At 44.7% G+C, this 11,763-nt stretch overlaps 1 protein-coding gene and 1 non-coding gene across 2 annotated transcripts; one reads left to right on the top strand and one right to left on the bottom strand.

Moving 5' to 3' along the window:
• Window positions 1-292: 292 nt before the first annotated feature.
• LOC131895399 (U6 spliceosomal RNA) lies at window positions 293-399 on the top strand. Its single transcript, XR_009375161.1, has one exon. It is a non-coding gene; the product is annotated as a U6 spliceosomal RNA (small nuclear RNA).
• Window positions 400-5,963: 5,564 nt separating this feature from the next.
• On the bottom strand, window positions 5,964-6,681 carry LOC131895291 (sentrin-specific protease 2-like). The gene has a single exon (XM_059245729.1). The coding sequence runs from the start codon at window positions 6,660-6,662 to the stop codon at window positions 5,964-5,966; it is 699 nt and encodes a 232-aa protein (XP_059101712.1). The 5' UTR covers window positions 6,663-6,681.
• Window positions 6,682-11,763: the final 5,082 nt, after the last annotated feature.

Raw genomic sequence — 11,763 nt, forward strand, 5'->3', positions numbered from 1 at the left:
GAGGGGCACTAAAGCACATTCCAAGAACAACCCATGTCATGGGGGAACAGAGATGACAGGACTCATCTTATTTACTTGGTGTTTTCTCACAAGGTCTCGGAAATCTCACACAGCTTCGTTCATGGACCGTGTCCCTGTACTGCATGTCTCAGTTTAACCCAAAAGGCTGACAGATTGGTGGAGAGCTGCTGGTCTTCAGTCTATGTAGGTATCCTGAAGAAATTTGGTTCTAATGTTGGCAAAGGGATGCAGCAACAAGGACAGATGGACTTGCCATCAAGACTGAGGGACAGTGCTCGCTTTGGCATCACATAAACTAAAATTGGAATGATACGGAGAAGATGAGCATGGCCACTGCACAGTGATGGCAAGCAAATTCATGAAGCGTTCCATAGTTTTAACCAGAGAGGAAACAGGAACCAAGGCTTAAAACACCCACCCAACAAAGACCAGACCAGATATTAGTACCTAGAATTACAATCTTCCCAATCCAAGCCAGCCACAAACCCTTAATCCACCTGAAAGATATGCTCGGGCAATAGTGGCACAGAGCTTACAGGAGCAACCAACCAATAACCAATTTGACTTAAGGCCCACTCCACAAGATGAGAACCATACCCAACACTGCTTGGGTGACCAAGAATCTGAAACTAGGCAGCCCAGGGACCTATGATAAAACCAAATAATACTGGTCTAATAAAAAGAAGAAAAAAAATGTAGTAATGAAATGACTCCTCAGGATATTCTGCTACACTCATAGATTCGTGCCTTGCTCAGCCATCATCAGAGAAGTTTCATCCTGCAGCAGATGGGAACAAATATAAAGATCCACAGCCAGACATTATACAGAAGGAGAGAGATACCTTGAAACACTCAGTCCTAAATGGGATGTCTCCGTCAAGCCCTTACTCACAGAGCTCAAGGAACCCTTTAGAAGAGAAGGCAGAAAGAATGTAAGAGTCAGAGATGGAGGACACCAAGAGGAACTCATAGAGGCTGAAGAGGATGCACAGGGCCTGCATGGGTCTGTGCCAGGTCCTCTGTGAATATATTATGGCTTCCCATTTATGGGATTCATGAGTGTGCGAATAAGTGGGCCTCTAATCCTTGTGCCTTCTCTTGGGCTCCATCCCTTCTGTTGGTCAGTTTCATCTAACTTCGATGTGATAGTTTTTGTTTTATTGCATTTTATTTAGTTATATTAAAATGAATGAATGAATGGAATATGAAAAATGTAGCCTCTCCCCCACCACTTGATTCTCCCATTCAGCTCCCCTGCCTCCACCCCATCCAAAACCTAGCCACTAGGGTGAAGCTTAACAACTGAACTGTCACTTCAACCTTTTGGAGAAGGAAAAATCACTTTCTCCAGTGGAGTGACACTGGGTATATCGACTATACCAGTTCAGGCCTCATGTTCAGGAGTAGTTAACCAACATATAACGGACTCCACGGTGTGTGTGTGTGTGTGTGTGTGTGTGTGTGTGTGTGTGTGTGTTTGTGCGCGCGCTTTCATTTGCTTACACTTTGGTGGTGTATTTAGTTTTCTTGGTTTGGGTACTTTGTTGTATTTGTTTTTTTTTTTTTTTTAAGAACTTAAAGTTGGGTGGGTAGGGAGGGGGAGAGGATCTGGAAGGACTTGGGAGAGGGAAAGCACATAATCAAAATATGTTTAAATTTCAATATGTTTTTAAATAACAGCAACAACAACAACAACAAAGAGTTAGACTAGGCAAGCAGACAAAAATCAAAGTTTCTTTCTTCCATGTCCTTGTATCTGGGCTGTCACCAGAAGGTGGCACCCACATTTAGGGTGGCTCTTCCTGCTTCAATTAATCTGATCAATAAAATCCCTTCCATGAGAGCCAGCAGCTTGTTTTAATTGATTTCAGATGCGGTTAACTTAACCACCGAGGTTAGCCACCACAGCATCGTTTTTTTTAAAGTTTTTTTAAAGAAAATATCTTCAACAAATGGTGCTGGCATAACTGGATGTCAACATGTAAAAGGTTACAAATAGATCCATATCTGTCGCCATGCACAAAACTCAAGTCCAAGTGGATCAAAGACCTCAACATAAATCCAGTTACACTAAACTTAATAGAAGAGAAAGTAGGAAGTACTCTTGAACGCATTGGCACAGGCGATCACTTCCTAAATATAACACCAGCAGCACAGACACTGAGCACAACAATAAATGGGACCTCTTGAAACTGAGAAGCTTCAAGAGCAAAAGACATGGTCAATAAGACAGAAAGACAGCCTATAGAATGGGAAAAGACCTTCACCAACACCACATCTGACAGAGGGCTGACCTCCAAAGTATATAAAGAACTCAAGAAACTAGACATCAAAACACTGAACAATCCAATTTAAAAATGGACTAAAGAGCTAAACAGAGAATTCTCAAAAGAAGAATCTCAAATGACTGAAAGACATTTAAGGAAATGCTCAACATCCTTAGTCATCAGAGAAATTCAAATCAAAACGACTCTGAGATACCACCTTACACCTGTCAGAATGACTATGATCAAAAACACTAATGACAGTCAATGTTGGAGAGGATGCAGAGCAAAGGGAACACTCCTCCACTGTTGGTGGGAGTGAAAACTTGTACAGCCACCGTGGAAATCAGTATGGCAGTTTCTCAGAAAATTCGGAATCGATCTACCTCAAGACCCTGCCATACCACTCTTGGACATATACCCAAGGAATGCTCAATAATCATACCACAAAGATACATGCTCAACTATGTTCATAGCAGCATTATTCGTAATAGCTAGAACCAGGAAACAACCTAGATGCCCCTCAACTGAAGAATGGATTTTTTTAAATGTGGTACATATACACAATGGAGTACTACTCAGCAGAGAAAAACAATGACATCATGAAATTTGCAGGCAAATGGATGGAACTAGAAAATATCATCCTGAGTGAGGTAACCCAAACCCAGAAGGACAAACATGGTATGTACTCACTCATAAGTGGTTACTAGATATAAAGCAAAGAACAATCAGACTGCAACCCACAGAACCAGGGAGGCTACATAGCAGGGGGGACCCTAGGATGACTGTGGCTTATAATAAGTTTTGGTTTTACTCAATCACTGGGCAAGCCTCAGTGAAACATTTTATTATTAGGATAAGAATTTGTACTGTATCAAGCTGATAACAGAAAAAATAAAATAAAATAATAAAAAAATAAAAGAAAAAAAGAAATGAATGACCCCAAGGACAAACCCTATAGGGATCTCCCTGCAATTCACCAAAAGCTCTGAGAATCTGGCCTCCTTCAAAAAGGGGTGGTTCATTATAGCAAATTCATCCCATTGACTCAAGGCTGTCCTTGAATAATCTGTCGACTCCATCTTCTGTCACACGGGTGCTTCAGTGGGACCTACAGGCTCTTGTTGGGTCCTGAATTATTATGGAAATAACTTATGAAGTTACTGAAATGACTATGGAACATTCAGACAGCCTTGAACTTCCACAAAAACACTCATTGTTGGTAATTCTGATCCTGCTCCTTGGGGCCGCCCTGCGTCCTGAGATAGAAGCCTCTTCTTAAGGAAAAACTCCACCCATTTCTCTCTTCTCTCCCTTCACTCCCGTGAGGTGTGCACCCCTCGACCCCCCTCTTTTTCTCTCTTTCTCTCTTCTTTCCTATCTTCTCTTTGTCTCTCTATTATAATGAACCATTTCTGGGAGGATGTAGCATCTGGGTTGTGAATGTGTACCTACCATGCCATGCACACATGGAGTGGGGTGGCCTGCCAGCCCACAGCTGCATCTGCCCAGCCTTTTTCCCTGTCTGAATGTTTGTGTGAGTGTGGGTGTGTGTCAGTGTGTGCATGAGTGTGTGAGTGTGTGTGTATGTGTGTGTCTCTCTGTGTGTGTATGTTCATGTGGGTGTGTATGAGTATGTGTGAGTGTGTGTATATATGAGTATGTGTGACTATGTGAGTGTGTGTGGGTATGTGTGTGAGTGTTAGTGAGACTGTAAGACTGTGAGTGAGTGTGCATGAGTGTGGGGGTATGTATGAGAGTGTTTGAGTGTGTGTATGAGAGAGTGTGTATGAGTTGTGTGTGAGTGTGTTTGAGTATGTGTATGAATGTGCATTTGAGGGTGTGAGTGTGTGTGACAGTGTGTATGAGAGTGTTAGTGTGTGTATGTTTGTGGGTGGGTGTGAGTGTGTATGACTCTTGTGAGTGTGTGTGAGAGAGTGTATGTCTCTGTGTGAGTATATGTGAATATCCATTGTAGGGGGTATGAGTGTGTGAGTGTGTGTGTGAGTGTGGATGAATGGGTGGGTATGAGTGTGTGGGGGACTATGTGAGTGTGTGTGGGTGAGTGTGTGTATATGTGGTTGTGTGTGAGTGTGTGTGAGTGTGGAGGGGTGAGTGTGTGTGTGAGTATGTGTGTGAGTGTATGTGTATGTGAGTGAGTGAGAGTGTACGTATGAAGAGTGGGGGGTTGTAACAGTGAGAGGGTGTGAGTCTGTGTGTGTCAGGAGGAGGGTGTATGTGTATGTAAGTGTGTGACAGTGTGTGTGTAAGAGAGTGTGTTTGTGAATGTGTGTGTTTGTGTGTAAGAGTGTGTGTGATGGTGCGAGAGTATGTGTTTGTGAGTGTATGTAAGATTGTGTGTGAGTATGTGTGTGATGTGTGTGTGAGTGTGTGCACGTGCATGGACTTGCCTGGCCTTGCACTGGGAGTCCAGAGATCAGTGCTCCTGTTCACATTAGACTGAGGTTGTGCACAGCTGCAGCTCACAGAGCTGGTGTGCTCTGCTCTGCTGAGTTGCTCCATCTCCTCCCACCCAGGACAGAGTGAAGAACTCACTAGTGTTCTGTTTACACACCGGGGCTCAGAACAGAGAGCAATCACTGACACGCAGGTGTGTGAACAGACTCAGCCATACTGATGGACTCCCCCCACCCCACCCCCGCCCCTCCACCCGGTAACTGCTTCCCAGTTCTCTCCGACGCCCTTATCACACATGGAAAGACCATCAGGCACAAAGTGTGTTCAAACGACACTCAGCTTTATTCAATCAAAACTCCATGAACACAAATATAAGATTCACACTTTACAGAACAATTGATTCCAAGTTTCACATGTGAAATAGATTGTTGTACATTTGCAGTATCAACACGAGATACTATTAAGTCTACACTAATAGAAGTGGAATGTGTACACCAATGACAAAACATTTAATTTAGCTTCATATATACAAACTATACATTTAATAGCTTTAAATTGAGTATTTGTGAATAAACAGTTCAGCACAGCACTGGGAAGGGTGAGTCTTATGTTCACGACGGCCTGGGTTTAATCTGCACATTCACTATGACAGTCACTTCACGTCCAAGAATAAAACAGATCCCCTTAGTCCAGGCAGAAAGTGTCTTGAAATGTCTGTGAAACTTTTGCCGATACTCCTGGATGGCCCAAGTCCTGGGTCCCTCGGTCACAAATTCACAATTCTTTGACACTCCTGCAGTGCCCCACATGAGTGACAGACAACCAGCCTGACTCACAGACAGGCAGTTGGATTGGCGTTGCTTTCAGAAATCAATAGTTCAAACAAGCAGTTGAGAATTAAACATTAAAAAGCTCAGGAAAAGAGCTGCTGCCAGTTAGCTAACACTTGTGAACAAGAGCAGCAAAATTGAGAAGCCATGGGAAAAAAAAATGAAGAATCCAACATTGACGTGAGTCACAAATAAAATCTTTATAGCAGCATGCTTGTGAGCATGTTTGGTTTCGCTGGTCAAATAGTTTATAACTTGTGGGAGTACAAATATTTATAGATTGCATCAGATGCAGCTCTCCCTTGCTCTAAGTTAGCACTACAGGGAGGAAAGTGGGGCAACACCCATTCTTACTCACCCTGTCTGAAGTACATGAAGACATACAGTCCGTGAAAGCATCCAGAGCAGCCTCAGCAGCCAGGATTTTCTGCTACAGTAAGCGCTTATGCAGGATTTCCCACACCATCTTCTTCCTGAACAGAGGCATGTGCTGCTGAGAGAAGGTGAGGGGTTGGCCTCTGGAAATATAATCTGCGTATTTACAGGTAAACATTCCACAATCGTTCCCATCCTGCTGCTGAGGAATCTCCTCTGCTGGCATGCTATATTGCCTCCACTCCAAAGGGTTCAGATCAATATTCCTTCGGGCTTTGCTCTCATCCTGCAGGTACTGGAAAATCATCTCGAGGACATCTGGTCTTTTCTGTCCCATCGAATCCAGGTAGACAATATGCTTCTTTCTTAGGTCTACTACCACAAGGCTCCAGTGCATATCCAGGTGAATCGGCACCAGAATAAGTTCCTTGACGAAGAGGTTTACTGCCTGGGTCCATCTTTTGACTGACCTGTAGCCCCCACACTTGAATTTGGTGTAGAAGAAGGTATTAAATGCGTGAACTGATGGGTATCCTTCATTTTGGTTTCTCTCCATGAGAAGACTCATGTAAAAATTGATGACTTCATCGTTGAGCCACTGGGTCTCCTTTAGTGTCTGCATGTCTCCTCGAGTAATTCGCAGTTTGAAGGCACAACTCAAGACCTCATCTTCTGGCCCTGGGCCTAATGCACTCCTGATTTCCTTTTCCATGTCCGCTGTGACATCGGGGCCATGGTCTAGTCCTCTGCCCATCTCTTGATGGGCAAGAGCCTTTCCCTTGGCCTCAGGTATTGGGATTTGGTTGGTGAGAACGTGGTTGCTCACACTGTCTGGGCAGATTTGGACCTGGGCTCCTCCCAGAAAGTTGGGCTGGAGGTAGTGTCCCTTGATGTCATTGTTGAGGTTTGTTCCAACTATCTCCTCTGTATTAGAAATTTTCTCCTCTGAAGACCTCTTCTCACTGTTCACTGGTGACTGATCTTCTCTCGCGAGAGCACAGGCAGATTGCTCTGGCTCAGAGTGAGTTGGTTCAGATCTGTGAATCTGTTCCTCCACACGGCCCTTGATCTTCTTCGAGGTGTCCACAGGGCTCGTGTGAGCACTGTGAGGGTCAGAGCTCACATGATCACAGGGTTGAAGGTGTTCCAACAGCCTTCGGTACTTGTGGTGTTCCTGAACACCTTCCTCTGTGTTGCAGTGGGAACGTTTGCGACCCTTCCCACCATCCACAGACTTCACCTCAGTCACGGCCTCATCCTGAGAGCCTTTGGCGCACTCTCGGGGCTTTAGCTGTGATCGATCCTCTTCCTGGGGTTTCCGTATCTGACCCTTGCCGGGTTCTTCACACCCAAGCTCAATTTCACCCTGTTCCTGTTTCACCCTCCTCCTAGGCTCAGCTGGCTCTTGAGTCTGCTCATTGGTTCCCCACTCTTCCTGGCGTTTCCTCTTTTGCCCTTTCCGGGGGTGTTCGGGGCTCATCATGTCATGGTGCTGGCGAGGTTGCCATCCACAGGGACGACGTGCATTGCCTTTGCTCAGGTGTCTGCTGTGTGCTGTGCTGCAGCCTTCTGATTTCCAAGTCCAAGTGCAGGTCGGCCTGAGGCTCTGTAGGTGCTCTTGGGTTGTCTGGTTGTTGGTTGAAGGATCACTTAGTCCACGTGGAGGTGTTTTATCAAAACTGGACATGTTGGTCCAAGGTCAGAAACTGCAGGATAAAAAAATGCTCCTTTGGAATATGAAGACAGATGGAGAGGGACAGTATCAAAGAGTACTTCCCTCTTGGCGAATCAATCAATTTAATCTTGTCTTTAAGGTGGCGATTCACCAGTCCCGGTGTAAAAAAACAAAAAAGGAAACAAACAAACAAACAAAAAATCCAAAAACTTTGTAGTTCCGGCTCTGCTTTTTGTGTTGGGGGCTTCAAGACACAATGAGCCTCTGTAGACCCCAAAATTGTGGAAATCACAGTGAATGTGGGAGACAATCGCCCAAAGAAACCAGACTGTGGGACAGCAACCAATGCAGTGGAGGTAAGACTTCTGTCTCCTTCAGCTGTTGCCTTGGCTCTGGCCCGCGAGGTCGCACTGCTGCTTATATACAGTTTGACGCATTCTTGAGTTGAGGCCCCGCCCATTATCATCATCCGGATCAAGGGTCTTACAGCTTATTTCCATCCTTGGACTTCCTATTGGTCTGGGCTGGGCTGAAGAACACTAATCAGAACTCAGGAGGGCAGAAGTGTAGCTCTGTCCTCAGAACTGGCAAACTACTGGGAAAAACAGTAGATTCACTACATTTCACAGTTCTGAAGTCTAAAGTCTAGGAGAGAGGGTTGGATCCTTGGAAGGATTTATGCATATCTCCTTTCCCCTCTGCTGAACAGAGTAAGGTCAGGCTCAAGATGGATCTAGGTTTGTGGTTTGTTTTGGCAAAAGTGTAGCTCAGACATTGCATGCCTGTATATGCAGAATATAGGAGCCAATACAAAATCCACCTTACTCTCTCTTTCTAGCCCTTCAGGAAATAACACTGGGTGAAGGTGAATCTTGGCCAGCTCCACCCTGAGTGATCAAATATCAGTGAAAGCTGAGGTGATAAACTTTGGATTTGTTGGGCACTGAGATGTGAGGGATATTTGTTGTCTTTTCATAACTATGGTAGTTTGAAAGAAAATGGTCCCCAAAGGGAGGGGCACTATTAGGAGGTGTGGCCTTGTTGGAAGAAGTGTGTGACTATGTGGGTGTGCTTTGGGGTCTTTTTTTAAACTTCACTCAGTGTGACTATCAATTGACTTCCTGTTGCCTGACTATCAAGATGTAGGATTCTCAGCTACAGCTCCACATCTGTCTCCATGCTACCATGCTACAGGTCATGATGATAATGGACTGAACCTCTGAAACTGTAAGTGAGCCATCTCAATTCAATGTTTTCTTTAGTAGAGTTCCGATGGTTGTGGTGTCTCTTCACAGCAATTGAAACCCTGACCAAGACAAGTACCTCTCCCTTTCCATGACCCTTGACTCTTACGGAAGAGGCTCCTCTTCTGCCTAATGTGTTTACTGGTGGAAAACAAAACAGAATTACTCTTCCATGACTAGGAGTCCAGTGTTTCTAGCATTAGTAAATGAAACTCATCTGAAAGGGACATTTACACAGGGACGTTGTGGCTCTTATCAGTATGCTTAGTAATTACTAAAGAAGTTACAGCTGTGAGACCTGGTTCACATGCACTAATCAACAACCATATCCTGCCTCTCCTGCTGTTTTTCAGGAGTCTTGATTTGAACATGAGCAAGTCATGCTCCAGAGCATATTTTCAGCCATTGTATCCAACTTCATCCCATCAGTAAACACTAGATCAATAACCATCAGTACAGTCTATTCTTTATTATTTTGTTTTTTTCCGAGACGATTTCTTTGTGTAACAATCCTGGCTGGCCTGGAACTCACAGAGATCAACCTGCCTGTGCCTCCCGAGTGCTGGGATTAAAGGCATGCACCACTGCCTGCCTCCGTGTTTTGTATTTTATGATGGGGTTGGGACACAGAATCAGGTCCTTGTGTTTACAAGGGAAGCACTTCACAACCCAGCTCTATCTACAGCCCGAGGCTCACTCTTCTTTGTTGTTCTGGGCAAGAAAATAGCAATAATATGAGGGGGCTTGAGAGCTCACTCAGTGGTGAAGAGCACTTCTTTTGTAAGCTTGAAGATCTGAGTTTGATTCCACAGCACCCATGGAACAAGTCTGGCATGGCTGAACACACATGTAAGCCCCATGTTGGGGACAGAGACAGATGGACCCTGAGAGCTAGCTGGGCAGCCACCCTCCCCAAAATGGCTTTAGACAGTCAGGTGGACAGCACCTGAGAAAAACACATGATGTTCTCCTCTAGTGTTTATACGCAAATCTACACACACACACACACACACACACACACACACACACACACACCTGCATTCTCATAATTATTCGTGCACACACACTCACATACTCAGAGTCTGACTTTTCTTCCAAATTGGGCTAGGCTCTATCCAAAGAGACTGATCCATGAAGAGACGGCAGACACCAACAGAGGCCAGTTTTGGCAAGAGAGCTTTCTTGGTGTCCCCCAAGGCACACCACACAGGCAGTTCCTTGCTTTGTTTCCCTTGTCTGCCACTTCTGATCATGCCCCTTTTGGGCAGACACATCCTATCCTCCTGAAGACTGTCTGCCTTGGCTCAGTAGTACAGCAAGGTAGCAGCACTAGAAGAAGCAGGAAGAGGGTACCCCAGCCGAGGAAACTGGGGTCTGATATCTCCCTGGTATCCCAAGGGAATGTTCCCCTGCCAGGACAGACTGTGACTCCTGCTACTGAATAAGATTTCATCAGGACCCCCTAGGCTTACTGAATCAGGGTCCCCTAGGTGCTGTATTAGTCAGAGTTCTCTAAGTAACAGAACATATAGAATGAATATGTGTATATGGGGTTTATTAGAATGACTTACAAACTTCAGTCCAGCTAGTCCAACCATGACTACCCTATGAATGGAAGGTCTAAGAATCCACTGGTTTTTCAGTTCACAAGGCTGGATGCTGGAGTCCTAAAGAAGTCAGCTCTAACAGCAGAGAAGGAAGGCCTCAGTAAGAAGATAGATCAACCTGCCAGAGAGAGGGAGACTAAGCAGGCAACAGGCATAGGCAAGATTCCAAGGTGTTTCCATTATTTAGGGTGGGTCTTCCTACCTCATATGACCCACTTTTACGGCAAGCCTTCCCATCTTAAATGATTCAATCAAGAAAAATCCCCCTCCCTCTGGATGTGGTCAGCACCATGTAGAGCAAACCAATTAGTTGCCCAGTATCAAATGGTCAGCCCTGAAAGCATACAAACAAGCAATAGTATATGGACTGAGCAGGTTATCCTGCTCAGTGTGTGTGTGTGTGTGTGTGTGTGTGTGTGTGTGTGTGTGTGTGTATCTGCATGTCATAACAATCAATGGAAGAAGAGACCATGAAATTGAAGGAGAGTGGGGAGTGGCGTAAATGTGAGGATTTGTTGGGAGGTGTGCCTACCTGTTTGAGTTGATTCCAGATGTAGTCAAGTTGACAAACAAGATTACCCATCATATATGATAGGTGCACACAATGGAAGATTTTTTTTCATGCCAAGAAAAATTATGGCTAAACATGGGGACAGTATGCCAAGTGAAATAAACCTGATAAATATTATATTATCTCACTTAAAGAGTTGTTAAAAAATCCCAGTCTCATGGAAATGGAGACTACAATAATGGTTGCCCAGGTTTGGGGCAGGAGCAAGAGGAGGAGATGATGGTCAGGTCTGCACACTTGATGAAGGTCTACCAGGAAGGTGTCACACTGCAGGGTAACTATGGTGAATAAAGCTGTATTGGAGGGGCCCTTCGGGTCATATAACCCAGCACATAGCACCACCTGCCAGAATGAAAATAAAGACCTAATCAAAGTCCACAGTTTTGGGAAACTCTCTAAATGTGCTAACCCTGCTTTTCAGCTTCTGGAGTTTGCTTCTGGCTAACTGTTCTTGTTAACTGAAGTATGGCAACCTAGGATTTTTTTTGGATGTTTTTATTGATTATTTGGAAATTTCACATAATACACCATGGTCACACTCACTTTCCAGTCTTCTCAGGTCTACCCCTCATCCTTGTGACTTCCCCCAAAACAAAAGAAGAAAAAGAAAAAAATACCCGATCCGGTTTGTGTTGCTCATTTCCTCACTGGAGCATGGTCTAACTCCCGATGGCCAGCCCCTTAAAGATAGCTAACCCTTGGACTGTGAAGAGCTACACCAGCCTCCTTCTCACGGTTTTTAGGAGTTCTCTTCAATG

Source organism: Peromyscus eremicus, chromosome 18 (genome assembly GCF_949786415.1).
Source record: "Peromyscus eremicus chromosome 18, PerEre_H2_v1, whole genome shotgun sequence".
NCBI classification, from domain to species: Eukaryota; Metazoa; Chordata; class Mammalia; order Rodentia; family Cricetidae; genus Peromyscus; species Peromyscus eremicus.

Coding starts and splice junctions, on each gene's coding strand:
- LOC131895291 (XM_059245729.1), bottom strand. CDS start 6,662: ATGGGCAGAGGACTAGACCATGGCCCCGATGTCACAGCGGACATGGAA.